The sequence below is a fragment of the Equus quagga genome, chromosome 6 (assembly GCF_021613505.1).
Source record: "Equus quagga isolate Etosha38 chromosome 6, UCLA_HA_Equagga_1.0, whole genome shotgun sequence".
Classification (NCBI taxonomy): Eukaryota; Metazoa; Chordata; class Mammalia; order Perissodactyla; family Equidae; genus Equus; species Equus quagga.
Genome location: NC_060272.1, coordinates 70,640,167 through 70,666,568, shown reverse-complemented (window position 1 = coordinate 70,666,568; position 26,402 = coordinate 70,640,167). Strand labels below are relative to the sequence as shown.

The 26,402-nt window shown below is 37.2% G+C and overlaps 1 protein-coding gene across 9 annotated transcripts in view; it reads left to right on the top strand.

Annotated features, from left to right (window-relative positions):
* Nucleotides 1-26,402, top strand: part of FRY (FRY microtubule binding protein) — a 401,426-nt gene that overhangs the window by 254,991 nt on the left and 120,033 nt on the right. For all 9 annotated transcript variants that reach the window (XM_046664270.1, XM_046664266.1, XM_046664264.1 and 6 more), the window contains 9 exons: nucleotides 751-843; nucleotides 938-1,036; nucleotides 2,711-2,812; nucleotides 13,000-13,103; nucleotides 13,551-13,659; nucleotides 15,322-15,408; nucleotides 19,610-19,781; nucleotides 21,132-21,264; nucleotides 24,749-24,856. In XM_046664270.1, the coding sequence (XP_046520226.1) occupies nucleotides 751-843; nucleotides 938-1,036; nucleotides 2,711-2,812; nucleotides 13,000-13,103; nucleotides 13,551-13,659; nucleotides 15,322-15,408; nucleotides 19,610-19,781; nucleotides 21,132-21,264; nucleotides 24,749-24,856 (1,007 nt within the window). The remainder of the gene's footprint in view (nucleotides 1-750; nucleotides 844-937; nucleotides 1,037-2,710; nucleotides 2,813-12,999; nucleotides 13,104-13,550; nucleotides 13,660-15,321; nucleotides 15,409-19,609; nucleotides 19,782-21,131; nucleotides 21,265-24,748; nucleotides 24,857-26,402) is intronic.

The following is a 26,402-nucleotide window of genomic DNA, read 5'->3' as shown; positions in this document are numbered from 1 at the left end:
CCTTGGACTCTTCCGTGCAAACAATACCTAATAAAGACCACAGTAAGTTATTATCAAAAAGGCCAGGAAGGAGAAAGGGGCTGGCAGAATTCTGGACAGGCCAATTTTCCTAATAAATAATTCCCTGGGCAACCAAAAATACACTTTCATAGACAGTAGTCCACAGGCAAAGACATCGTTGCTTGAGGAACTATTCGAAAGGTTTCCTTGTCTGAGATGGGGAGGGAAGCATTCCAGACTTGCTTATGAAACTAGCTGAATGATAAACACACCTAAAATGTCAGGGCTAACAAGTAAACAGCTCAGGGCTCTCAGGGCCTAAAATGAGTTTAATCTCCTCTGCCTCTCTTCCCATGTTTACCTTCTCTGGGGATCTGTGTTTGTGGGTTAATCAAGGACCCGGGGGTCCACACAGTAGGTAGTCAATATAAATTTCTTGGAAATGAATGACTGAAGGAATCAACCATTAAGTCAGTGGATGAATGTCTGTGTGCTAGTTATAGATGCTTTGTCCTTTTAGCATAGTGATCTGAGATAAAAGTAGGAAGAGAGTGAGAAAACCAGCCTTGCACTGGGATCTTTGTGAACTTAAATATAAATACTTCGATCCAGTGATTTTTTTAGTAGATTGTGGAATATGCTATGTTAGTATGTATGATTGAATTAAGAGCTATTTACTTAAATTTGTTTAAGTACTTTTTATATGCACATTTCAATCTATTCTCCCTCTACTCTTTCTCTACTTCCTAGGAATGTGCACATTATTTCCTTGAGGTCAAAGACAAAGATATCAAGCATGCCTTGGCTGGGCTTTTTGTTGAAATTCTTGTCCCAGTTGCTGCCGTGAGTTACATTTTCACTTTTAAGAACTTCTTCAAATTGGATTAGAAAATCAACAATTTCATTAACATAATATTAACATGTATCTCTATTTCAGGCTGTTAAAAATGAAGTCAATGTTCCCTGCCTTAGAAACTTTGTTGAAAGCCTATATGATACCACGCTGGAACTTTCTTCTCGAAAGAAGCATTCCTTGGTTAGTAACTATGAGAAAATCCAAAACATAAAACTTCAGACACTAAAATTCCTAGGCTGAAATCTATTTGAGAATCCTAAGAGTTCCACAGATGGGAGAATTACCTACAGCTCCCTTAAAAAGAGTTAGCATTTCAAAATTTGGAGTTTGTGCTTAGTGTTGACCATGATTGAATCATGGTAATATGAGGGGGTTAGACCATGTCACCTGAGATGACCCTTCTAGTCCTGAGGATTCTGTTGTTTATTTTCAAGATTGGCTTAACTTGATTTTTGTTTTAATTTCTGAGGTTTTATTCCAATCTGAAGGCTAAAGTTTATAATAACAGTTTCTCTTCTCAATCCCCAGGAGTCTTCACTGGCTAATTGCTATCCTGATATTCAGAATTAAAATGGAACCAGGCTGGAAAAGGAGTTGGGAGACAGACAGTTGCCCATAGGAAAGATTCTCTGAAGGCTGTGAAAGCTTTTGTACTGAAGAGCAGCATAGAAAAGCCTTTTAAACTACCCCAACCTTTTGCCCTTAGTGGTAAATAAGGCTCTGGTTTAAGAGTTGGCAAGCAGTATAGCAGCTGTAATTTGTGATAGTATAGAGGAAGCAGGTTGCTTAGGTAGCCGGTAGCTAGCATAGTTTATGCTGGTCTTCAAAGTATGAACATTGCCACCATTATTTGAGCATGTCCTCCGAGTTACTTTGCTGGCAATGGTGACAAATTTGCTCATTTGTCTATGTTCTGTGGTCATTGTGACTATCTGCTTGGCTTTTTTCTTTTTCTTTTTTTTTTTTTTTAGATTACTGGCTGGAATTAGAGTTGTGCTCAGTGTTAGCAGTAGTTCAAAGTCAGTTTAAACCTAAGTTAGTGGATTGCTAAGCACTGAATCTCACCGTGGCAATTGTTTTTTGCTAATTCAAGTTAATGTATGAGCCAGTTATATTTTTGTCTAAATCTTCACCAGCCTTAATTTGTTGGGGAGCCATAAACTTGTATGCTGTCTATCTGGTTCGGTAAAATGGTGATGGATTCTGCGTATATATTTTTTGGGTGGCCGCTCATTAGCTTTTCTGTCTTCCCCAGTTGCTGTGGGAAACCGGCCCAGTTAGACAGGAAAAGCACAGTAACACCTCTGTTTATTCGGTCGTAAGCAAATTCCTCCTGTGGTTAAATTTGTCTTGGAGGAATTTACCAGTGCAATAACATTTCTTTTAGGAATCTTCCTTAATTACAGGAAAATTGCATGCAAAAGAAAATATATACACCTATCTCTAAGACAGGGACAAACTAGTAGATGTTTATGAGCACAAAGGCTCAGAACATTTTCAAAATTATTGTCTTCCTGCTTTTTTCCTGAAGATTGAGAGTGATCTGAGTGAGTTTGTTTTTAAAATTCGTGAGTGAAGACTAAATCAGTGAATCAGATTTCTACTTATTGTACATGAAACTTATTATACACTATACATAACTCTAGATTATTCCATCTTTGTCATCAGAAAGCATTTGCGAGATGCCCACCTCTGCATGGCATCCATAGGGCCTTGTTGTCTTATAAGGCATCCTGTTTATTCTGGCCCATACAGCCCACAGAGGGAGCTGGATGTGTGGTGGTTCCAGAGAACGTGTGTTACCTGGCTTGTGGTAATATAAATCATCTGTGATCTCATCTTCTTTCTCCTCAGGCCCTGTACCCCCTGGTGACCTGTCTGCTCTGTGTCAGTCAGAAGCAGCTGTTCCTGAACAGGTGGCACATTTTCCTCAACAACTGCTTATCCAACCTTAAAGTTAGTATTTGTCAGCTCAAAAAAGTCTTTAATAAAAATATATATGAGTCTTAGGCTGGTACATGTGCTTTTGAGAGTGATTCTTGAAGTCTGTGGAGGAATTATCATGTATACTGGAATAATGAAAAAAACATTAATAAGGGTTCTCCTTGTTAAATATAGTCCGTTTTAGAAGGTGACTAGGGATAAGAGAAATGACTTCAAATTTGGGGAAAAAGTCTTTTCTAGTAAGGATCACTTTGAAGGTAGAATTAAGTGTCCCTTTATATGCATCTGTTGTCATATTTCATCTAAATGATTTTATAAAACGGAGGCCACTCTTCACTGGCAGAGTCGTGTGAATTGATTTTAGAAGCTCACCTGTACCTCCTTCCTCCTTCTTCTGCCCCCTCCAGCCTAAGAAAATATTTGGGGGAAAAAGTTCCATTCTGTGGGAGGATTGAGCTAGCAACAGAGAACACTTATTTCCTGTCACTGTGATTTGTGATTATTTGAAGGTTTTCAATTCAAGCCCCATGACAGTCGGTGAGTCCTAAGCATTCACTGAACAGCTGCTCCCAGGTCGGAGGCACAGGGGCTGGGCCACGTGAGGGATAGTCATGGTCCCTGAAACTGAGGACCTGCAGTGAAAACGACTGTAATGAATAGCTTATTGGCTTGATAACTTTAAAGAGGTAAACATATTTTAAGTTTTAGTGACCTATTCATAAAACACAATTAAATGAAAACCATCCCTAATATAAGTGCAAATAGCACATATTTTTCATAATTATTCCCCATTGTGTCCAAAGATGTTGAATTTCTTTTACAAGTTTGATATTTGCTTCTTTAGAATTTTTTAACTATACTTAGTTGTAAAACTATGTGTGTGCTTCTACATGTTGCCTTGTCTTTTTTGTTCTGAAACACTTTAATTTGGTGAAACGATTAAGATTAATTATATTATTTTGGCGTTTACCATAATTACACAATAACCTGCATTAGAGTTGTTTTAAGCACCAGCTATGTACTGGCTCTAAAAGCTGATTGTGAAATCCAAGATTAGAATCATTCATTTTCTTCAAATTGGCAGTGAAACATAATAGCAGTGGATATAGAATTAAGCTTTTAAGTATTCTGAAAGACAAAATGCTTTTCAGGGTTATCAACCATTATGTAATGGCCACTTTTAGATCTTTTCTTTAGGGATTTTCTTTAGGGATTTATCCATCTGTCATTCACCTCTAGCATGCAGCCCAATGTCATTTTTTTATTATTTGGTCCACTTTGAAGTTATCCAGTTATTAGTTCCACTTAAACATATTTTTCCCCCTCTTACATGTTACACAAATAGAAAGTGGTCATTTTGTTCAAAACAAAAAAGAAATGGTTAAGAACATCCATAGTGCATTTTTCTTTATATATTATGCTGCATATGTTTTGATGAATTTTTGTTAGAATTAAAATAATATCTTGCATGACAATTTAATATTGTGACCGAAAAAGACCAAAAGTTTTTTGTCAAAGTTGCTTTTGAAATATAGCAGCACAATCTTATTTTGGAACTTAATTGCTTCAAAGTTAGAATATTATTTGGAGCTCTGGTCAAAGCCAGCAAAATGACTTAATAACAGGATTATAAATGGCTCTGGAGAGAAGTGGGGCTGCACACTGATGATGCTTCCCTATGCAAACATTTCAAACATCAGGATGTCTAAAAGAGAAATGCAATAAGACCAGAGAGAATATAGAGAGTCAATAGCATAGAGAGACTGAACCACATTCCAGAATTCAATTCAACTCATGGTAGTTATGAAGTGCTCCCTGTGTGAGGGAAGGTGCTGGAAGTGGGAAAGATGGGGAAGTCAAGTCATAGGTATAGAATAGAGTCCCTATCCTTGAGAACCTTAGCATTTCACTAGGGGATATGTAATGAAGTTTCAAAATGCATGATCCAGACAGTCAGGGATGTAAGAATGGGGAGTAGGGAGATACGTGCGCCATTTGCAGAGTCTTGTACCCCAGGAAGCATGAAACAGGTGGTTATTAGGGAAAGTAAAGGCAATGATGTTTTACTTTATGGATAATAAATTGTTGGAATTCATCACCCCAAGTCTAAAAGATATAAAAAGATCCTTGATGAATTACAATTAGAATAAAATTGTATCACATATATTTAGAACTAAACCCAGTAAGTTTTAAATGGGACCATTTTAAAATGCCATAAATATAGAGAAAACCTTCCAAACCTCCTCACGAGTCCTCAATAGGGAAGAAATACCTGAAGTATGTTAGTTACCATGGCTTCAGAAGTATGCTTTGTCTTGAATACCTTCAGTAATTTATGGGATTTAGAGCCAACTATATCATTTTATAAAGGACCAGCAAACTAACTCTTCCCGCTATTCCCATTCCCCCTTTTTCCCTCCAGCATCCTTCTCGCTTGTGTCCCCCTCCCCTACACAGGCTTAAGTATAATGAACCTAGTGTTTGAACCCTGCATGTGGAACTTGGTAGCCATCTTTGATGTGTTCTGCAGAGCTGAGTCATCAAGGTGGCAGCTTGACATATAGCAGAATAGGAGTGTGTATGAGCATGAAAAGTCTGTTGCTTTCAAAGTAAACAAGCTCTCAGATCCAACGCTCATTTAATGTCAGTGACCTGGTTTATCCTCAGCATTGGTCTGTCAGAAGCAGGCTGCTTTGGTGACACAAACTTGAAGACTTTATTAACACTTAGTTAACTCGGTCATTCATATATTAGCAATATAGCGTTGTAAAGTGATGAGAAATTTATGGCACCTTCTCATCACAACATTGATATCTTTCAGGAGCTCTTGGTCAGTGGTGACCAATACTATTTTCTTCTATGTATTTTAAGTCAGAATCTGGGCGTATTAAGCTATAAAAAAATGATACATTCCCTTCACATCTGCCATAATATACCTAATTCTGAAAAAAGGAAATGTGTTTTGAAAACTTGATTTAATCGTATTTTTAATTTTTGTTATGAATCCCCACTTATTAATAGTTCTTTCAAAATGTAGTATTTATTAAGTGTTCATAATAATTACGTGCTAGCTTCTTATCCTTCGAAATGGATGTACTTGGGAGAATTTTACTTCTTTTCTTTTACAATAATGGATATAATATACCACTGAGGTCCAGATTATAAAAACAAAACAAAGCCAAAAAGTAAACCTCAAAAGCTAAGAAATGTATTTACTCTGTGGGTAATAACAACAACGGAAGATCTGTTATGAGCTTCATTAATTGAAGATCTGTTATGAGATAGGCCAGTGGTAGGGGCTTTGCATACAATGTCACAGACTATCCTGACAATGTCACTGGCTGCACTGAGCTTTCCTGTATATTATTTATGTTTTTCTAAAAATGTTGCTCAGATAGCAATACTTCACCTGAAGGTTAGACATTAGTCAGCCTAGTTTCATAGTCCTAGAAACCAAAGTAGAGAATTAAAAATGATTCTCCTTTCATCTCAGTCACTGCTTGTGCTAAGACTTGAATATATTCACTTGTTCAGTCAGTTGATGGGTCAACAGTTCTTTACAAGAAGTGTACCAGGTGCTGTTCTAGGTGTGGGAATAGCGATGAATAAGACAGTAACACTCTCTGTTCTCTTAGACCTTGTAATTTAGTGCAGGAGACAGACAATAAACAAGTAAACAACTGCATTAGAAAAGAAACTTCAGATAGTGATAACTGCTATAAAGAAAATCAAATAGGATATTATGATAGAGGATGACTCATTTAGGAGGGCAGGGGAGGGAGGGTACAAGGAAGGCCTCTTGATTTCCACTGAGAGTCTCAAAAAGAATATAGTTGTCATAAATGTATTTGATGAAACTTGTCTTCAGCATTTAATATGTATTTGTGTGTAATAATCACAATGAAGTTTAAGGAGTGCTTTTTACTTAACTTTTCATATAATAGTAAAGGTATTAATAATATCTTTATTTTATAAATGGGGATATTGAGTAATATATTAATGGTTCCACAGTCGTTGCTGGAATGCATTAAAATGTATGGCACCATTTATTTTAAAAGAACTACTATTTTCTTTGTAAATGTCAAATTTAAACGGTACAATATTAGCTTTTTTTTTTGATAAGGAAGATTCACCGTGAGCTCACATCCATTGCCAATCACCCTCTTTTTTGTTGTTGTTTAATTTTAGGAAGATTAGCTCTGAGCTAACATCTGTGCCAATCTTCCTCTATTTTTTATATGTGGGATGCCTCCACAGCATGGCTGATGAGTGGAGTAGGTCTGCGCCCAGGATCCAAACCCATGAACCCAGGCCACCAAAGCAGAATGCATAAACTTTAACCACTCAGCCACTGGGCCAGCCCCAATATTAGGTTTTTTAAATATTAATTTTCAAGAAGTAGTTATTCTGCTTTGATGTTAACTTCATTTCTAGAAACTTGAGAAAATCTCTTATCATCTAAGTTTCAGATCTGTCAAAGGGACATTTCAAAGTGGAATTTATAAATTCTAATAGTGCATGTAAACTGGGTCTAAAAATTAGTGATCAGATGACAAGTGTATTACTTTCCATGAAGGCCTTTATTATTCAGCCATTGAATAGAAAAATAATCTCTGTAAATTGTTGGTATGGTAATTTTAGAGGTTATCCTAAATGATAGCACACATATTATTTGGATAATACAGTCATCAAAAAGAGTGAATTATGATCAAAGCAAATTGATTCAAGTATCAAAAGGAAATGCCAAAAAGGAGAAAAGTCTTGACTGTGATGTGCAATGACATATAACAGAAAGAAGTAGATTTATTCCAATGGCTTTAGTTGAAATGGAAGAGAAGACTAGAAGGTATTTGAGTATAACAAGTTCAATAGATGACTAAAATTATTTGTCTATGTCAATAGATCATTACCTTAGCATGCATGAGTATCTCCAAGGAAGCCCATTACAAATGCAATTTCTTGCAACCTACCTCCAGAGATTCTGGTTTAGAATGTCTGAGGTGCAGCCAAGGAATCTACTTAAGAAACCCAGGTGACTTGGGTGCAAATGGTCAGCTGATGGACCTTGAGAAATATTGGTCCGTCCAATGACCCTACCACCAGCCAAGTTATCAGTAAATTCATTTCTCCCTACTTGTTACTATTAACACTGAATTGCTTTAAGTGAATCAAAAGCAAAATTTAAAGAAGGTGGGGGCCAGCCTGGTGGTGCAGTAGCTAAGTTCATTAGTTCCTCTTTAGCATCCTGGGCTTCATGGGTTCAGATCCCAGGAGGGGATCCTCAAGCCACTGTTCCTCAAGCCGCGCTGTGCCAGGGTCCCACGTACAAAATGGAGGAAGATTGTTACAGATATTAGCTCAGGGACGATCTTCCTCAAGCAAAAAGGCAAAGATTGGCAATAGATGTTAGCTCAGGGCCAATCTTCCTCACCAAATAAATAAATACTAAAATAAAATAAAGAAGGTGGGCATGGTGTTGGGCAGGCTGACATGTCGCATAAGTGTGTCAGTGACCAGCAGTGAGATGAGATGCAGAGGCCTAGGGAAGATCCACTCTGAAGCCTACTAGTTTCTTAAACAATTCTGTCAATGTAACTTCAGAGACATAATAAATACATTAATTGTTGGTTGATTAATTAGTGGAAAAGCAGATTCCAATGGGAAAATAGTCTTTCAATCTTGAAGTAGAGATCTTTGACAGAGAAGTCCGTGGTTTGAGACATATGCCAAAAATGTCTACATCCTGAAAATATATCTTGAGCCCCTCTTATGTTAGCTGCTATTGAAATGCAAAGACAAAGAGGAAGAAGTCCTGTTTTCAAGTAGAGTGCAGTCTGGTAGGTGGCAGTAGCATATATCTGAGCAGCCTCCATATAGTATTAAACTGAAGGAGAAAAATTAATGCTCTGAAGACGTTAGAGCCAGATTGCCTAGTGTCAAATTCTGGCTCTACCACTTATTAGCCCCTCTGTGCCTTTATCTCCTCATCTGGCAAGTGAGAACAATAACAGTATCTACCTTATATGTTGTTGTGAGAATTAAAATGAGTTAATGTACATGCAGCTTTGATGACAATGCCTCATATAATAAGCACCATGTAACATATACATTCCAGTTTCTGAGAAAACAGTACGTATTGGAGCAGAAGTCAGTTCCTATCCCAGCTGTCATTTACTGGCCTCATCACTTTGAGCAAGTCGTTTGGCCTCTCTCAATGAGAAAAATCCCTCAACTGATGTCATAGTATGTGAAAATACTTTTGAAATATCAAAATGCCATACAAGTGTAAGATGTTTAGTAATATCATTATATCATGTAGATTAGCTTCAGCTGTAGACCAAGAGTTGCCTTTTGTATAAGTTTTGTATAAAGAAATCTGGCTTATGCATCAGGTTGTTCAGCTACTCCCCTGAGGTTGCTTTTTCTTAATTTGATATTTACTGATAACCAGCTGTAATGGCAGTCACTGAGGACACAAAGATGAACAAACCAAAATTCCTGGAGCTTACAGTTTGGTAGTCAACATACAAGTAAACGGAGAGAACAGCATTCTAGAAGACAGAGAGCAGGGGCACTTGGCAGTCTCTGGGGTGGAGGAAGGAGTGGAGGGGCAGAGGAGTGTAATAGAGGAGATGACATCTAACTGAATCTTGCCAGGGATCGGGAATTTTCCAAGTCGACCAAGGGTAAGAAGGCATTCCAGGCATTCAGGGAAATGCAGAAGGGGAGTTAGGGCATGGGGTGCACCTCGCCCAAGGTGGAGGCTGGAGGTGGTAATGGGGGGCCAGGTCACAAAGGCCCCTCGTGTTCCACATCGTGGAATGTGGATGTTGTCCAGGATCTGATCAGAAGCCACTTAGGGACTTTAAATGCAGGGAGGTGAACCATCACATTTGCAGTTTCAGAATGTCGCTTGTCAGTACGGAGAGTGGAAGTAAGGTGAGGAAGTCATTCTGGGAGTCAGCTGCAGCCATCTGTGATATCATCTTGAAATGCTGAAAACCACTTACCAGTGCAGGATCCAAGGGTAAAATAAAATGAAAACTTAAGTCAGCCATTTGCTTCTCAGTCTCTGTGGGAGCAAAAATAGGCAATCTCAGAGATAGTCTAAGGGGGAAAGAACATCGGTCACAGCAAGATGCACCAAAAAGATAATCGTGGGTACAGGAACAGAAAAAGTATAAAAGAGGCTGAAGTTAAACAGAAGACGGTAAAATGAAGTGTTTAAACTAGAGATCTCAGTTAAGCTCATTGAAACTTTGATGATACTCGTCCTACCCCATCAGGTTTACAACATGAGATAAGGCACATGAGAGAATTTTGAATGATACACTATGGAAACAAAAAATACTTTATATACTATACCAATAAAGGGAAATCACAAAGGCAGAAACATTTCCACTAGAATGGAAGCTCCCTGAAGCCAGGGACTACATGTCCCTTGCTTGCTGCTAGATCCTGGTGCCTTGTACATAATAATAGGTACTATGGGCAGCAACAGTGTCAAGTGCCCTATATGCTTTAACTTATTTAGTTCTCATAACACTTCTAGGAGGGAGGGAAGATTATCACAGACGGGGAACGTCAGGCCCAGAGAGATTAAGGAACTTGCCTGAGGTTGGCCACCTCACTAACAAATTGAAGAGCAAGGATGGATTCAAATCCAAACAGTGTATGTCTAGAGTCTGCTTTTAACCACCACGTAAGGGCATCATAGACATTTGCTGATTTGGAGGGATTAGAGGAAAGATAATTAGAATTCCCAAAATTTTTAAATGATGGAATATATTAAACACAACTTTTACTGGTTCAGTAGTTTACTAAAGTTCTTTATGTAATGAGAACATTCAACAAATTATAAGGTATATCATACGTGTTTTACTAACAGGCGAAAAATGATCCTTTATGTGTAAATGTATGATTCTAAAAAGTTGGGGCTTTTTTTTTCCTGGAGCCCAAAAAACGAGTTATAAAGCTTATTTGGAAGAATAAACATGCAAAAATATCTAGAAAAACTCTAAAAATAGAAAGGAAAGAAAAAAGAGCAGTGGATGGTGGAAGGTAGGCCATGCCAGATAGTAAAACACATTTTGAAGCCTCAAAAATTAAAATGATGTGGTATTAGGACATGAATAGACGGCTAACAGAACAAAAAAGAAGTCCAGAAAGAGACCAAAATGCATATAGAAGTTTAGAATTTTACAGTAATGATCACACTAAAAACTTATTTTGACTACATAGACATAAGAAATCTATCTTTCCTAAATCTAAAAAACTGCTCCCTAGAGTGTTTTCCATAGAATTTGTTTCTGTGACTCATCTTTATTCAGTAAATAGTTTAAGGTGAACTTTATCCTTGATAATCTCTAAACAATTATGAATTCTAAAAAAATCATCAGTACCCAAATTATCTACACTAAGAATAAAACAGCTAAAACAATTATGACAAGATAAATAAATGAATAAGGGAAGAGAAGTAACATAAAAGCAAAAGACCTTTAAGAGAGTTAAGAGTGATTTTGAAAGACTGTTTAGCAAACATTTATCAGTCCCCCACAGAATGGCAGGAATTCTAACAGATGTCAGGGGGAAATAATGCCCTTCCTTTCAGATGTCTAAACAAGACCCTATGTAAAGAGTTGAAGGGCTATGCCAGAGGTTTGTGTGAGGGTCAGGGGACCCTCAGGAGGGAATAGTTAGTTTTAATGGGGTTCAGGATATTGGGGAGGAACAGAGAAGTCTGCATGAAGGAGGGGACATTCAAGTAGACTATAAGGGAGTAGAGTTCACCTTAAGGATGCAAGGCAGATAGGGGACTGAGGGGAACCCCCTCCTGACACAGAAATGGAATAAACATGGCCTAGCTAGAGTTTAGGGAGCTTGTGGGAGAATAACAGGAGGGGAGGCAGAAAAGGTAGGCTAGAGCCACATATTGACTGGTCAGGTATGCTGTGCCGAGAAATGATAACTTGATCCCATAGGCATCAGGGAAGCCACCCAATCTGTGATTTGTAAATCAAGAGGAATATGACTTGTGTAAGGTAGGACAGTGGGGAGGGAATCAAGTCCCTCCTCTCTGGCCTATTTTTTGTCTCCTGGAAGCTGGCAGATGTGCCACAGCTGGTCTCCATGCATCTCCTTCTTTCCCCACACTGCAGACTAGGACTTCTTTCATGGTTTCTTAGTGGCCTCCTGTCACTATCATGAGAACCCTGGTCCCCTTATTGAGTAGGGTATGTAGGGTTCCTCAGGTGACCCCTGCCTTCCTCTCCAGCCTCTTCAGCCACTGTTCATTCACCTGGCCCTAGGCACTGGCATGCAAACTATTACCAGGTTCTGAAACATGACCCCTCTCACCAGCTCTCTTAGTTCCACGTACTGTTGCCTTTGCCTAAAATGCTCTCCTTCCCCATCATTTTTTTTTTTTACATCATTCAAAGTTTCTAGTGCCAAGCACAGTACCTGGCCCAGTGTAGCCACTCAAATGTTTGTTGAAGGAACGAATGAGTAAATGAATGGACTAAAGTTCATCTGAGTTTTTGTCTGCCCCTGGAAACCTTTCCTGACCTCTCTCATTGGGTTTGCCATAGGTTGCCCTAATTTCCATTCTCTAGTTCCTGTCCCTACCAGTTTTTCCTTCTCTCTTAGAGATGATTGTTTGTTATCTGTCTCCCATCCCCCACGGAGTGTGAACGTCTTGGGGAAAAGGATTATCTTTTACCTCTATATCTCAGATTCTAGCACGGTGCCTACTACACATTGGTCTCACTAAATGTTGGAGGGGAGTTAGATGGGAGGTGAGGGGGAAGATTCAGGGAATCAAAGCAATAGCAGTATTTACAAGGGCATAATCAACGATAGAAAAAACAGACTGATCTCCTCTTGGTGCTAGGAGATACAGGTTCCCTAGGGCTGGAGGAAGAAGGTAATCTCAAGTATTCACCTTGGCAAAGGAGAGAATGACATGAGTTCCCATAGAACTACTCTGTCCCTCCCCATGGCTATTTGGGTCCCTCTTCATAGATCATTTACCCAATGGGCACTGGGAGGCAAGTACCCCATAAGTCCCAGATGATGCAGTGTGTCTCGTAGGCACCCTGCCACCTACCTGGGGCCCTCCATTTCCAGGCATTCAGAAAAGAATAATCTCCATACATCACCATTTAATCTACAATCTTACATCTTGGTTTCTATTGTAGAATAAAGACCCCAAGATGGCTCGAGTTGCACTGGAATCTCTGTACAGATTACTTTGGGTTTACATGATTCGAATTAAATGTGAAAGCAACACAGCTACTCAGAGGTAAGAAGCTGGCTTGGGTTAATGGTAACCACACACTCAGCCAGTGAAGAGGGTGTTTTGTTTTATTGCTACCTATGCTGACCATACTAGAAGCTGTTCAAACCTGACAGTTTCTAAAAGGTCTAAATCCTAAGGACATTTTCAGGCTTTCCTTGGTCATTGGCTCAGCAGCCATTACAGAAACTCCAGCCTCTGCCAAGTTTCGTGTCCAGGGCTGCATTTGCCTCTTTAACAAAGGAAACGGCTATAATTTTCCAACTGCCCTTAGTTTTCCAGAAAAACTTTTCGTAGAGTAATTATGCTAATGGAAAAGGGATGAAGTGGTTTGTTTTCTTTTTCTGAATTCTCTCTGATACTTAGATAAAATGAAACATCTGCCATTTTCCCTTAAAGAACTGGAGCTCAGCCAATCTTGCTTGTTTTCTCTTTTTTCCCCTTATCTTTCAGCCGTCTTATAACCATCATCACAACGCTTTTCCCCAAAGGGTCCCGTGGTGTGGTGCCAAGGGACATGCCTCTGAACATCTTTGTGAAAATCATCCAGTTCATTGCCCAGGTAATGGAGAAACTTCTGGCACTGAGAGTCCTCTAATTGCCTTGAAGTAGCCAGTCTCCTTCTTATGAAGTACTAACAGATGAAGAGTCTAAAATAATATCTTACATGTATAGACTTTTTAGAATGGTTTTGCAAGTGTTTCTACACATAGTTTTCTTTTCTTTTTTTTTTTTTTTTTTTGCTTCAGAACAAATCGTGACATGGATATGTCACGTGTTTTCAGCGTTTGGCAAATGAAGTAACTGAGAGACAGAGTTTAAGTGACTCATCTAAGGTCACAGAACCTATTAGCAAAAGTCTCTTGACTCTTACTCCTTGTTTTTTCCTGATTCTCTGTGCTGGATTCTGTAAGTCAGTAGGAAGCGAAGAGTCTGATGTTTGGAGGAAATCAAAAGAAGACAATTTAGTGAAGTTTGAGGAGTAAATAATCTCTAACTTTCACCCTTTGAAAATAAGAATGCAATAGGAATATTAGCATTTATCAAGCACTTACTCTTTGCCAAGAACTGTTCCAAGCACTTTACATGTACTAATTTACTTAAACACGGGGTCCAATAATATTAAACATAGTTTTTAGTATTTATTGTACTATTTAGACCCAAGATTTTGACTTTTTAAAACACTATGTGAGTAAATGGTTTTACCCCACGTTTGACTTCCTGTGATTTACAGAGGAAAATGAAAATACAATTTTTCCAGTTCAACCTCTGCCATGCACCAGCTCTATTACCCTTAAGCCAGTCAGAGAACATCTTATTTCTCAGTTTCTTTGTCTGTAAAATGTAGGTGAAAATGCTTTCCCACTATACCTCAGAATGTTGTGTGGATAAAGAGAAATAATAGGCATGAAAATACTGTTGAGTTACAATTGATATTGATGTAAAGACATAAGGTTCAATTGTTACTTCACAGACTATTGAATATATGATATCTCTTTGGGTTTTTGGTATAATGAAATGCCTCTGTAATATTTGTGCTTAGGGAAAGGACATTATATGCTTTGCAGGCGGATAAATTAATGTAACTTTTCTACATGTAGAGATCATGTGGCTGAGAATGTACTTTTATTATTCTGGAATATGTTGTATAAAATGAACCTGTCATATCTTGGTAGCCACTGCCTCAAATTATTAGAACCTCACTTAAACTTTCTCATTTAAGTAACCTAAATATGCCTTATTTGATGATTGTTCATTTCACTTGCAGAATTGTCTATTACAATATGAGCCAAAGGATTTGTAATGGTAGAAAATGGTCGTTTTGCAGTATTATTTTCAAAAATACATTTTAAACTGAATTTCAAGAAGTTATCAGCATCTGTAGTACAAGCATAAAGAGTTTGGACTCTCTATAAGCCCAGAGACACCAAGTGTTTTGGTTTTTCACTTTTTTGGTTTTTTGTCGTTAGTCATTCTGTTCTTTAGGGGCTAATTGTGTATATTATATAATGAAGGCATCTCTGCATGCCACCCAAAAACAAAAGCAGCTCCACCACAGGTTAGGATGGGCACAGTCCTCCTTCAGGGACTCCCTGTGAGCCATAAAACTGAGCAGAACCTCTCTTCTTTGAGCAGCCACCTGTTTGGTGCATATGATGAAAACAGATATTTTACGTTGAATTTGTATTTTAACACTTGCTTTGTTTTCTCTTTTTCACTATAGGAGCGTTTAGATTTTGCAATGAAAGAAATCATTTTTGATTTTCTTTGTGTGGGGAAACCAGCAAAGGCTTTCAGTCTCAATCCAGAGGTATGAATGATCCTCCTGTGTACTCCTAACAGAGCATGCATTGGCAGAGCCATACCTGTGCTCTGCAACTTTGGGAAATGGAGTGAAGGACATTTTTCTAAAAAGCCTTCTATTTATTTCTGTCCGTGTTATTTGACTAAATAGTAGAGATGATGGAATTTCAGAAGTAAGGTTTTGGATGAATAGACTTAGAATGATGAAAGGTTGATGTGCTACCATATTCTGTTGTTGTATAACAGAGTTAACCTTGCCCAAAAAGATCGTCTGTCACTACCAGCCAGGTTGTTTTATTTTAGAAAAGTCAGTACTTTTTCTTATAATTATTTTGATGCAGATTAACAGGTTGAATATTGGGAAGTGATGAAACAGAGAAGAATAAGTACACGTAATAGTAAAATACTAAAACACAGTGGGATTAAATAAATAATGTATGAATGTACGTTCCTGTGGAAGCATCCCAACTAAAGGGCCAGGCGGATCATAGAAATGAATGTGTCATGGGTATGATATACAACGTGGAGTGTTGGGGCCTATGCCAATGAAAAGCACAATTTTAAACTTTTAAAAACATGATTGGCCAAGAGAAATATGCCTGGCAAGCTGCCTCTTTGCAGCCCTTTCCCTATGAGATTGTAGAAGGAATACTGAACCCGAAGTCAGCAAAGTTGGATTTGCCACTGGCCTCAGGTTCTACCACTTTTACTAGCTATATGACATTTGCCTTCTGAACTTCATCTTTTTTTTTTACCAGTAAAATGAACAGAATACTTTTCTAGATCTCCTTGCAAAATTATATTGATATTACAAACTCATAAGCAAAAAGAAGTGAAATAAATTGCACACCATAAAAAATTTTTTAAAAAGATTGTTGCCATCATCAGATATTATCTGGCTCCTTCATTCTGTCAATGAGGAAGGAAGCCCAGAGCCCAAAGGCTCGAAAGAGGCAGCTGGTTAGTCACAAAAGGGAAGGCAGGTCTCTGGCATCCTCTTGCTCCTTCCCACCACATCCTGCATTCTCTTCTTGGTGCTAAGGTTGCCACATGTCTAGGGACAGCCCAAGAAGCCTCAAAATGGGAGTTTCTGTCTGGTGTCTAATGACATCACAGGCTTCTTGAATTGCTGTAGCCAGTGAGTGAGGAGAGGGAGGGTAAAGCCAATGCAAAGCCAGGGCATTTTGGCTCGAAGGAAGCCCAGGGCCCAAATAGTAGAGTCTTCTCTTGCTCGGGAATTATGGCTCCAGGTTATTTCAATGGATAAAGGATAGTCTTTCCAATAAATGATGCTGAACAATTGGACATCTCCTTGCAAAATAATGAACTTCGACCCGTAATTTGCACTGTAAGCAAAAATTAACTCAAAATGAATCATAAACCTAAATGTGAAATCCAGCATTATAAATCTTCCAGAAGAAAACATAAAATTTTTGTGAGCTTCAGTTAGGCAAAAATTTCTTAGGATACAAAAAACATAAATTACAAAATAATAAGTTGATAAATTGAACATCATCGAAATAAAAAATGTCTGAGCTTTAAAAGATACTATAGATTAATATTAACTGTTAATAAATTATAAAGCCACAGACTGGGAAAAAGTGTTTGCAAAACACATATTGACAAAGCACTTCTATCCAGGATATATAAGGAACTCTCACAACTCAACAATAAGAAAATAACCCAGTTTTTTAAATGGGCAAAATGAACAGCCTTTCCACCAAAGAAGAGATACAAATGGCCAATAAGTGCATGAAAAGATGTTCAACATTATTAGTCATTAGGGAAATGCTAATTAAAACTACAATGAGATATGCTGAGAAAGGATACAGAACAACTGGAACTTCATACTATTTTAGTGAAAATGCAAAAAGGTACAACCACTTTAGAAAACAGTTTGGCAGTTTCTTATAAGGTTAAACATACACTTACCATATGATCTAGAAATTATCCAAGAGAAATTAAAACATGTGTCCACAAAGGTTTGAACAAATATTTATAGCAGCTTTGTTCATAATCACTAAAAACAGGAAAGCAACTCATGTTCAACAACTGTCTAAACAAATCATGAATCATCAATACAATAGAATACCATTCAGCAATAAAAAGGAACAAATTACTGATATTGCCGCAACATCTCCAAAGCATTACGCTAAGTGAAAGAAGCCAGACACAAAAGGCTATGTACTGTTTGATTCCATTTATATCACACTCTGGAAAAGACAAAATTGTAGGGAGAAATTAAACAATGATTGTCAGGTGCTGGGGTTGGGAGAGGCATGGGGGAGCTTTTTGGGATGATGGAAATATTTTGTATCTTGACTGTGATGGTGATTATCTGACTCTGTATGTTTCTCAAAACTCAGAGAACTACACAACTAAAAGGAGTGGATTTTACTACATGTGAATTATATCTCAGTAAACTTGACTTTAAAAAAAATAACATGGAGATTCTAGCCTATCTTATATATTTGCCAGCAGGAACTTTTCAGACATTTTCTCTAATCCTCACTATAGCCCTGTATGACCAATAGGTATAATTACCCTCATTTTATAGAAAGGAAGCTGACACTTGGTCTTGGAAAAGTTAAGTAATTTCTCAAGACCAGACAAATCATAAAGGGGTAATACATGATGCAAACCTATAAAAATATTTTTTAAAAATTATTTTTGAAATGAAGTTCAAAATATATGTCTCAAATTATCGCATCTTACTTCTTCGCTTGGTATTGTCCAGAGGGAAGTAAAACTAAGAGAACTGGCAAGGATGGTTCATAAATTAGATAATCCACTTGTAAATAACTGAGGCTTGACCATTATGTCAATCCATGGTTATTCTGTTGGTACTGTGTTTCCTGAATTGAATATTATACTTCCTCACCCAAAACGATGCTGTGTCTTGGGAAAAATACGCAAGCCTAGAAAACATTTCATGTAAGAACAACTAAAATAAATGAAGGAACTAATAGACTTTGATATACAGTGAAATTTTTTAAAGTCAATAATTTTTCATTCTAGAAAATGGAAATAGAATATAATTGAAGGCCATAAAATCATCAAGTACACATTGGATTGGGTATAAATGAGCAGAGAAATGTTCACCAAATCCTGCTTGAAATGTCATCATTCCTTGAAGCCTGAATAAATAGTTTGAGAATGAATAGACATAGTTGTTACTTTAAGTTATAAAACATAATTAGGCTCCACAGGCAAACCTGACTTAGACACATAACTTCTCACCTACAGGTTATGTGGCCTCAGTTTCCACACCTGAAAAATGGGAATAACCATACCTTCCTTGTATGGCTATTTTAAAGATGGGAGTTAATGAGCAGTCCTGGATGTATTTTGGGGACTCAATAAATTGTAACTAGATTATCATTGTTAGTACTAGTAATTATTTTCTGCTGTAGATAGTAATCTACTTTGTGAACTGATTACTTCACGTGGTTTGAAAATATGTGTGTAAATGTTTTTCACATGGCTGTTTAAGGAAGTACAGATGTTTTAGTGCCTTCTGACCTTTTAAGGTCATCTCTCCTGGGAGCAGCTGTCTTACTGAGTCATCTTTCAGAGCCAACATCTTGCCTTACCGGAGCCTGAAGAAGATAATCTGGCCCAGAATGGCGTTTCTTCTTATAAGCTTGTATGCTTGTATCAGTAACAGGTTTTGCAGCATTGAAGCTTTAAAAATTATTTTCAGACTTGACAGCCTTTGTGAATCAAAGTCAACAACCTGCAGTTCAGAGCAGACGATGTTTGTTCTGCGGTTCACATTTGGAATTCCTGTTTGTTTTCATTCAGTCTTTGTGAATTAACACACGTGGCCTCTCTCTCCCTCCGGGAGACATAGAGCCTTTTATTTACTTCAGTTGCCTTAGTTGCAGCTGCTCCAGAGGATGACTGCCTCTCCCTTTGAGGGGCACCCAGCATCCCCCAAACAGAATATGATGTATGACCATCTGAAACATGCCCTCCAAGTTTGGGGAAAATCTTCCCAGTTGTTTTCTTGTGATGCAGCAACAAACAGTGACAGAAACTTAATTTTATTTTCATAGATTTGACCTAAACTCTTGTGCATATTAAAAGACTTTCTCATGCTAATCTAGATGGGGAGCCAAGCTTAACTTCTCTAAAAGACTGGTAGTTTAATTCCATGATGCTAATTGGGTCTCTTTTTTTAATCATGAACATATTGTCTCTCACAGAGAATGAACATTGGCTTACGGGCCTTCCTGGTCATAGCTGATAGCTTGCAGCAGAAAGATGGTGAGCCTCCCATGCCGGTTACAGGGGCTGTTCTCCCTTCAGGAAACACACTGAGAGTGAAGAAAACATATTTGAGTAAAACGCTAACTGAAGAGGAAGCCAAAATGATTGGTGGGTTTCAAGGATGTGTTAGAGCTGGGCCTTATTAAGCTTGAAAATGACCAACAGATACCTACCCTTAGTGAGATTTGCTTTTAAAAAGTCTTCGTAAAAGGAGCTGACGAGACATTCCAACATTAGTTGTTTTGATTGATTCAGGCCGTGCTTTGGTTTACTGCTCTTTAAACTTATTGGAGCTTCCTGGTAAACCTTTTTTCATTTAAATGTTAGACTTTTCTGTCTGGTCTTTTCAAACTTCCAAATATTGATTATCTACAATTTACAGTAAATTTCTGAGACATCTGTGTCCTTTGGTAGAGAACCCTATTTATAAGGCAACGATATATTTGTTCATTTTTATGGTTCCTTTCCTTCTTTTTCAGTAAAATTAGTTCAACCTGTGTTTTAAACATGCCAAATCCCACATACGCTAGGTTGTATTGTGGGTTCAGCCTACATGAGATTATTTTCTTTTTAATTTAGCTATCTTAATTCAAAGAGGTGATTATTTGCATTTATTTCATTCTTACTGAGTCCCTGAATTTAGATACCTACTGTAGTAGGTACTTGGTTAGGATAGTTCCTGGATTGCAAAGGCCTGAAGGAAACACATGAGGAAACTTTGCTTTAAAATATTTATCTTTCATTAAGCAATTCTTAAATGAGTTCAGAAAGATTTAGTGATTGAGAAATAACCATTAGTAATTGTTTCATTAAAGTTCAAATTTGAGATGCAAAGCAACTTACTTTTCATTCGTATTGTATCCATAAATATATAAAATTCATATACATCTGTGAAATGTATATGCTATACATATTTTTCTTCCACTGTAGGATATTGACACTGTATTTACTGAAAGCAGTAAAAATAATATAACTAAAATATATTTTTCTTAGTTTTAAAATTTATGATGTGAAGTCATTTTATTTTACTGGAAAAAAAATCCGCACATATATTTCAGAGAATAATATGAAGTTGTTAAAATCCTAACCCTAAATGAGAATTATCTTTTATTCACATAATCACTAATAATGGTGAGTCTTCTTGTATTAACCAGAAACATAAAAATTCTAAAGTAAAATTTTCTATTTCCTTGTTTATGTTAACTTTCCTGGCAAATATTTCCCTTTGAAGTATTAGAATTCCTATTTATTGAATTTAAGTGATTATTTGAACACTTACTAAGTGCAGGCCATTATGCTAAGAGTACTGCAGATAAGAGATTGAATTAGCCTCTGCTCAAAGAAGTCATTGACCCAGAAAAAGTCTTCAGGAAAAAAATGTCATAGAGGATAAATAAACTACGGTTTCATTCTTTGAAAGATTTAGTCAAAGAAATAACTATAATCCTTGTTTTTCAGGCATGTCATTATATTATTCTCAAGTACGAAAAGCTGTGGACAACATTTTAAGGCACCTTGATAAAGAAGTAGGAAGATGTATGATGCTAACTAACGTCCAGATGTTGAACAAAGAACCCGAAGACATGATCACGTGAGTACAGCGAGCACTGAGCTTTCAGTGAACGACTGATTCACTAAAAGACAGCACTAGAGATTCTTCTCATTTATTCTTCCCATTTATTCTGTATTTTGTTCTCATCTTCTTAGAATCAGAGTTCTAAGAAGTGTTACGAATAGTAAAAACATAATTTGATAATATTTGACTAACTCTAAAAATAAGGTCAAACCTGAGCTAGATCTATTTTGGTTATATCTCAAGTATCTTTAGGCCAGTAAGTTAGAAAATGGGGCCCAAGCCTCTTTTACCTGTCCACACTTTTCAGAAGTGATGTTCTGCTCCCAAGCTTTATCACAGCACATGCTGTATGGTAACATCATCAGTTCACAGACGTTCCATCTTTATAAATCTCAGATTCACTGTTTCTAGTAATAGTTCCTGAACTGTGAGAGTTAAACCTACTTTTAATAGTCTCTATGCAACTGTGCCATTGAAACACTGGATTTAAGAAAGCATTTGTAGCTTTGAATGTAGAAATCAAGTCTTTTTAGCCAAGATCTAAGATCTGGATTTGTGATTAGAGCTCTGCAGAAGAAACTCATACAGCTTATATTTGCTACTTTTGATTAATTATGGCAGGAACTAGGATTATGTTATAACTTTACACTTTAAGAAAGTTTGGACTTTGTTGTTGGACTGTGAATTAAATTATATTTGGCACCTGTGCGGCTTTCCAAAAATATAATGAGGAAAATTTCCTTTGTCACTCAGCATATCCAGTTCCAAATACCACAATTAGTTGGAGAGTTGTTACCTACACAGGGAAGTTCGTATTGTGGGTGTGTATTTTTATTACAATGGTAGCATATCGAAAACAAAGTATGACAAAACAAAACGTGATAAAACAAAGGGAAAAATATGAGATTATTTTAAATACATGTTTAGCAGCCTATCAAGTTAAAATGAAAGCCACCTCATCAGGGCTCCACTTGAATCTGCAACCATTACTTGGCACAGTGTGATTCCTTCCAGACCTTTCCCTCTGTCAACACAAATTTATGTATATACATATTTTCTTCACAAAAATGGGATTACACAATGCATATTATCCTGCAGCTTACCAGTCATTTGATTTAGATGATATGAAGATCATGTTGCTTTAGACTTTTCAACCAAAACCATAGCAGAATCAAAATTGACCAAGGTTAATAACATTAATTATACTATGTCTCTAGTTCTTACCTCACAAATTTGTCAGATTGTCAATAAACTTTTAACCTCATTATTACAAACTCTTTGAATATATTAAAGCAATTTTCGATTTATAATGTAGAAGATATAAGAAATGCTTTTAAAAGTTCTGCCGTGTAGTTGTTTCCTCTCAAAATAGTAAAGAAATGAAAGACCTTCAAGGGAAAACTATATTTCTAATCAAGAGATCATAAGATAGGGTCAAGACCAAAACAATATTTTCAAAACCATAAAAAGGTACAAGTTTAAATGTAACTGTAAACTTCTTCGTTTGTATTTTAACAAATACCTTAAACTTTTTCTAAAGTGATTCTTTGCTTTTTCCTATTCAACCATCTTAAGACCCCAAAATAGGGCTAGGAATATTTTTGATGCTAGGCTTTAAGGCAGATCCCTGATAGAAAATAACTCATTGCTACACTTCTAAAACACAAGGACACATTAGGGCATCATATAAGCATTTAGCAGGAGACAGCTGTGGTCCACACACATTAATGGAAACAGTCATTAGAGCTGACATACAAAGTTGGTCCACTGCTTTCCCAGGCACTGCTTAGGGTATGAACTTGAACATTTAAGCATTCTGTGTTGCTCCGTTTGTGTTCCTCATCCCTTTTGTGGTTCATGCTATCAAATAATAGTAATATTTATATAATATATAATAATAATATCTGTTAACAAAAATTATGTTATTTGGAGAGTTCACATGCTCCTATAAAAGCCCAGAGAGCAAAGACTGCATTAGTAAAAGGAAATCGTGCACCAATTAGAGTTTCTAATCTAGGCTTGCTTTATCAGCCTGGGAGCCTGGCAGAATTCCCCCTACACTTCAGGCCAGGCAGGGTCATCTGTTTTCCGACAGATATGAAAATAATCCCGGCTGTTTAAAACATCTGGTGAGCAAGTTAGGAGAACTGTTTAAACAACTCACTGTGTTGCAGATGAACAGTGGGGAGAGATCACCAGGCTCTAACTCTGTACAGCTATTGAGGATGTCATTTGAAGACTTCTCTAGAGTCCTCGTGCATCCCATTCAAAAGGACTGTGGAGAAGGAGAGAAAGTAATCTTATGACTTTCCACAAAAGCAGAGTATTTTAGAAGTCAGCATATATCTGTTTTATTTTGCACATAAACAGTTTCTGATTCATTCCTAAGAAGCTTACAAAAGCATGCTAAAAAGTCATGTCACAGAGCAAAAATTCTGTCTGATCATCATCTTCAGATGATAGAGACGATAATTCTGCTTATTGCATTTCTGTTCTGACCACAATTACTGCTCCAAGAAGGAATTACTTCTATGCTACTTTGCATTGTTGTGATTGTGTTTATATCCTATGATTGCATTACTTTGGTTGCCAATTTTATATTTATTCTCAGAAGAATAAATCATCAGAATGTAATTTTGTTGTTATATTTTATCACTTAAGTTATTTGAAAGATTTGATGTGTCATTTAGTTTTTCCATAAAGGTTGTTGATAAAATATGTGGTTAAGAATCAAACAGTTATCTATTTGAACACCTAAAAATGGAAATAATTTATCACAAAATTTACATTTTTCCTTGAGATTTTACAACAGAATACAAAAGGCATTAATTACCTTTAATATTTATATTCTCAAGAAAGTAAAAAGAGGGAAGGAATCTCCATAGAGGTCAGGCACATCAGTATAATTTTAAAAATCCGAAATGGGTGCACAACTATATATATTTTTCAGGATTTTACTTAACATTATGAAAGACTTATTTTTGGAAGCACTTAATTTTTTTTAAAAGCAGGGCTGGGGACTCTAGAGGAGAAGTGTAACTCATCAGGGAGAGAAGCTTCCAGATGTCGTGCTTGTTAGAAGCACCATTCCTTGTATATATTAAAATCCCATTTTTAAATGCTGAATGTAGGAAAGACTGCCGTGTATTTCTTATGTACTGATGCATTAGGCATTTCAGTGAATTCAGTGTTTTAAATGCCCCCTGCAGGGACCAGACCCCACAGAGCCCAACTGAATGGCAAGCCTGATGGTGGAATGCTAGTGATATCAGCATTTTTCTTTTCAGATATATACCTTTGTCAAATATTTAAATCTTTATAAGTTCTCTTAGAACTGGCCTAGCTATAAAAGTCAATAAACATTTGAGAATAATATGGAGCAAACACCAGGCAGTGATTCAGAAGCCATGGATTCTAGTCTTTGTTCACATATTTGATTGATTTTTTTTTAATTCTGATAACCTTTGACCTATGTTTAAACTTTATTTTCAAATTCTAGGGGTGAGAGAAAGCCAAAAATAGATCTTTTCAGGACCTGTGTTGCTGCTATTCCCCGACTGCTTCCTGATGGGATGTCAAAACTTGAACTTATTGACTTGCTGGCTAGGTGGGTGAGAACCGTACTGAGCATTATTTGATCAAAACTGATTTTAATACTTTGTCTTTATTCCTTAAAAAATAGGGGCCAGCTCCGTGGCCGAGTGGTTAAGCTCGTGCGCTCTGCTGTGGCGGCCCAGGGTTCGGATCCTGGGCGCGGACATGGCACCGCTCATTAGGCCACATTAAGGCGGCGTCCCATATCCCACAACTAGAAGGACCTGCGACTAAGATACACAACTGTGTACAGGGGGGGTTTGGGGAAATAAAGTAGAAAAAAAAAAAAGAAGATTGGCAACAGTTGTTAGCCCAGGTGCCAATCTTTAAAAAAAAAAAAATAGAATGATTATCAAAAACTGACAAGTATTTACTAAATTAGGCATTATGCTAGGTACTATGTGTAGGCAAGGAGGAATAAAGAAAATTTTTTTATTTTTCTGTTTTTTCTTGCACGTTCAGTGGTTTAAAATCCAATGTGGAAGCAAATTACATAAGCATAAAAGGTAACTAACAATCCAAGGCCTGAAATTGTGCAAATTAATGACACAAAAAGTGTGATATATGAGTTCAGTGATGTATGAGTTCAGTCATGGACTGGGGAAGTCTGCAAATAACTCCTGGGAGAAGGTGGAACTTGAACTGCCCTTTGAAGGACAGACAGAATTCAGAGGGGTTTACAAAGGGAGTGACATGAGCAGAGGCACAGAGGTGGGACTGGGAAATGAGGAGATGAGTCTGGCTGGAAAAGACCCTGGCTTCATTCTGGGTCTGATGCCCAACCTGAGACCCACAGACCCCCAGAGGCCCAAAAAAGGTGGGTAATAGGCATCCTGAACTAACTTTAGTACTTCAGAAAGCTGCCAAAAATCATATATTTATCACCCTCCCCATCCTCCACAAGAACGCACACTCTAAATAGAGCCTAAAGTAATTTGCTTTGAGTAAAATTATATCATTATAGTTAAGTAAGCTTAATTTTCTCATGTTGATCTGAAGTTCTAGTTGACAATTATGCATGTCTTTAATTTAAAAATCAGAAGTGTCTTATTACCTAAATGCAATTGAGAAGGCAAAATCATTAGAAACATGGGGTGCATGGAGGGAGTGGAATGGGGAAGAACAAAAGTCATCCTTGATTTGAAAAAAAGAGAGAAAAAGGAGTTTGGAAACCCAAGGATAAAAAGAAATGGAAATAAGACTGGAGAGGTAGGTTTTCAGCTAATCTTTACTTTTAGCTGAGACATTTGGACTGATGGAGTTTTTAAGGAGGAGAATAACATGATGAAAAATGTTGTTTTAGGCTGGTTAATCTGATAATGGTGAAATAGAGGAAAGCCCGGAAAAGGATAACAAATATTAACGCTGATTGAATGAAAGATGCATCATGTGTATCCTTGTTTACTCACATTCTCTAGCCTTCGGAGAGCACCCTTCCCATCAATATCCAAATAAAGTAACCCAACCCCCGTCTCACATGACTGCAGACTACCCAGTGGTCACCCCACAGCTTTTGAGTATCCCCATGGAGCACCATGTCTCCTGGTGCTCCCTGATTT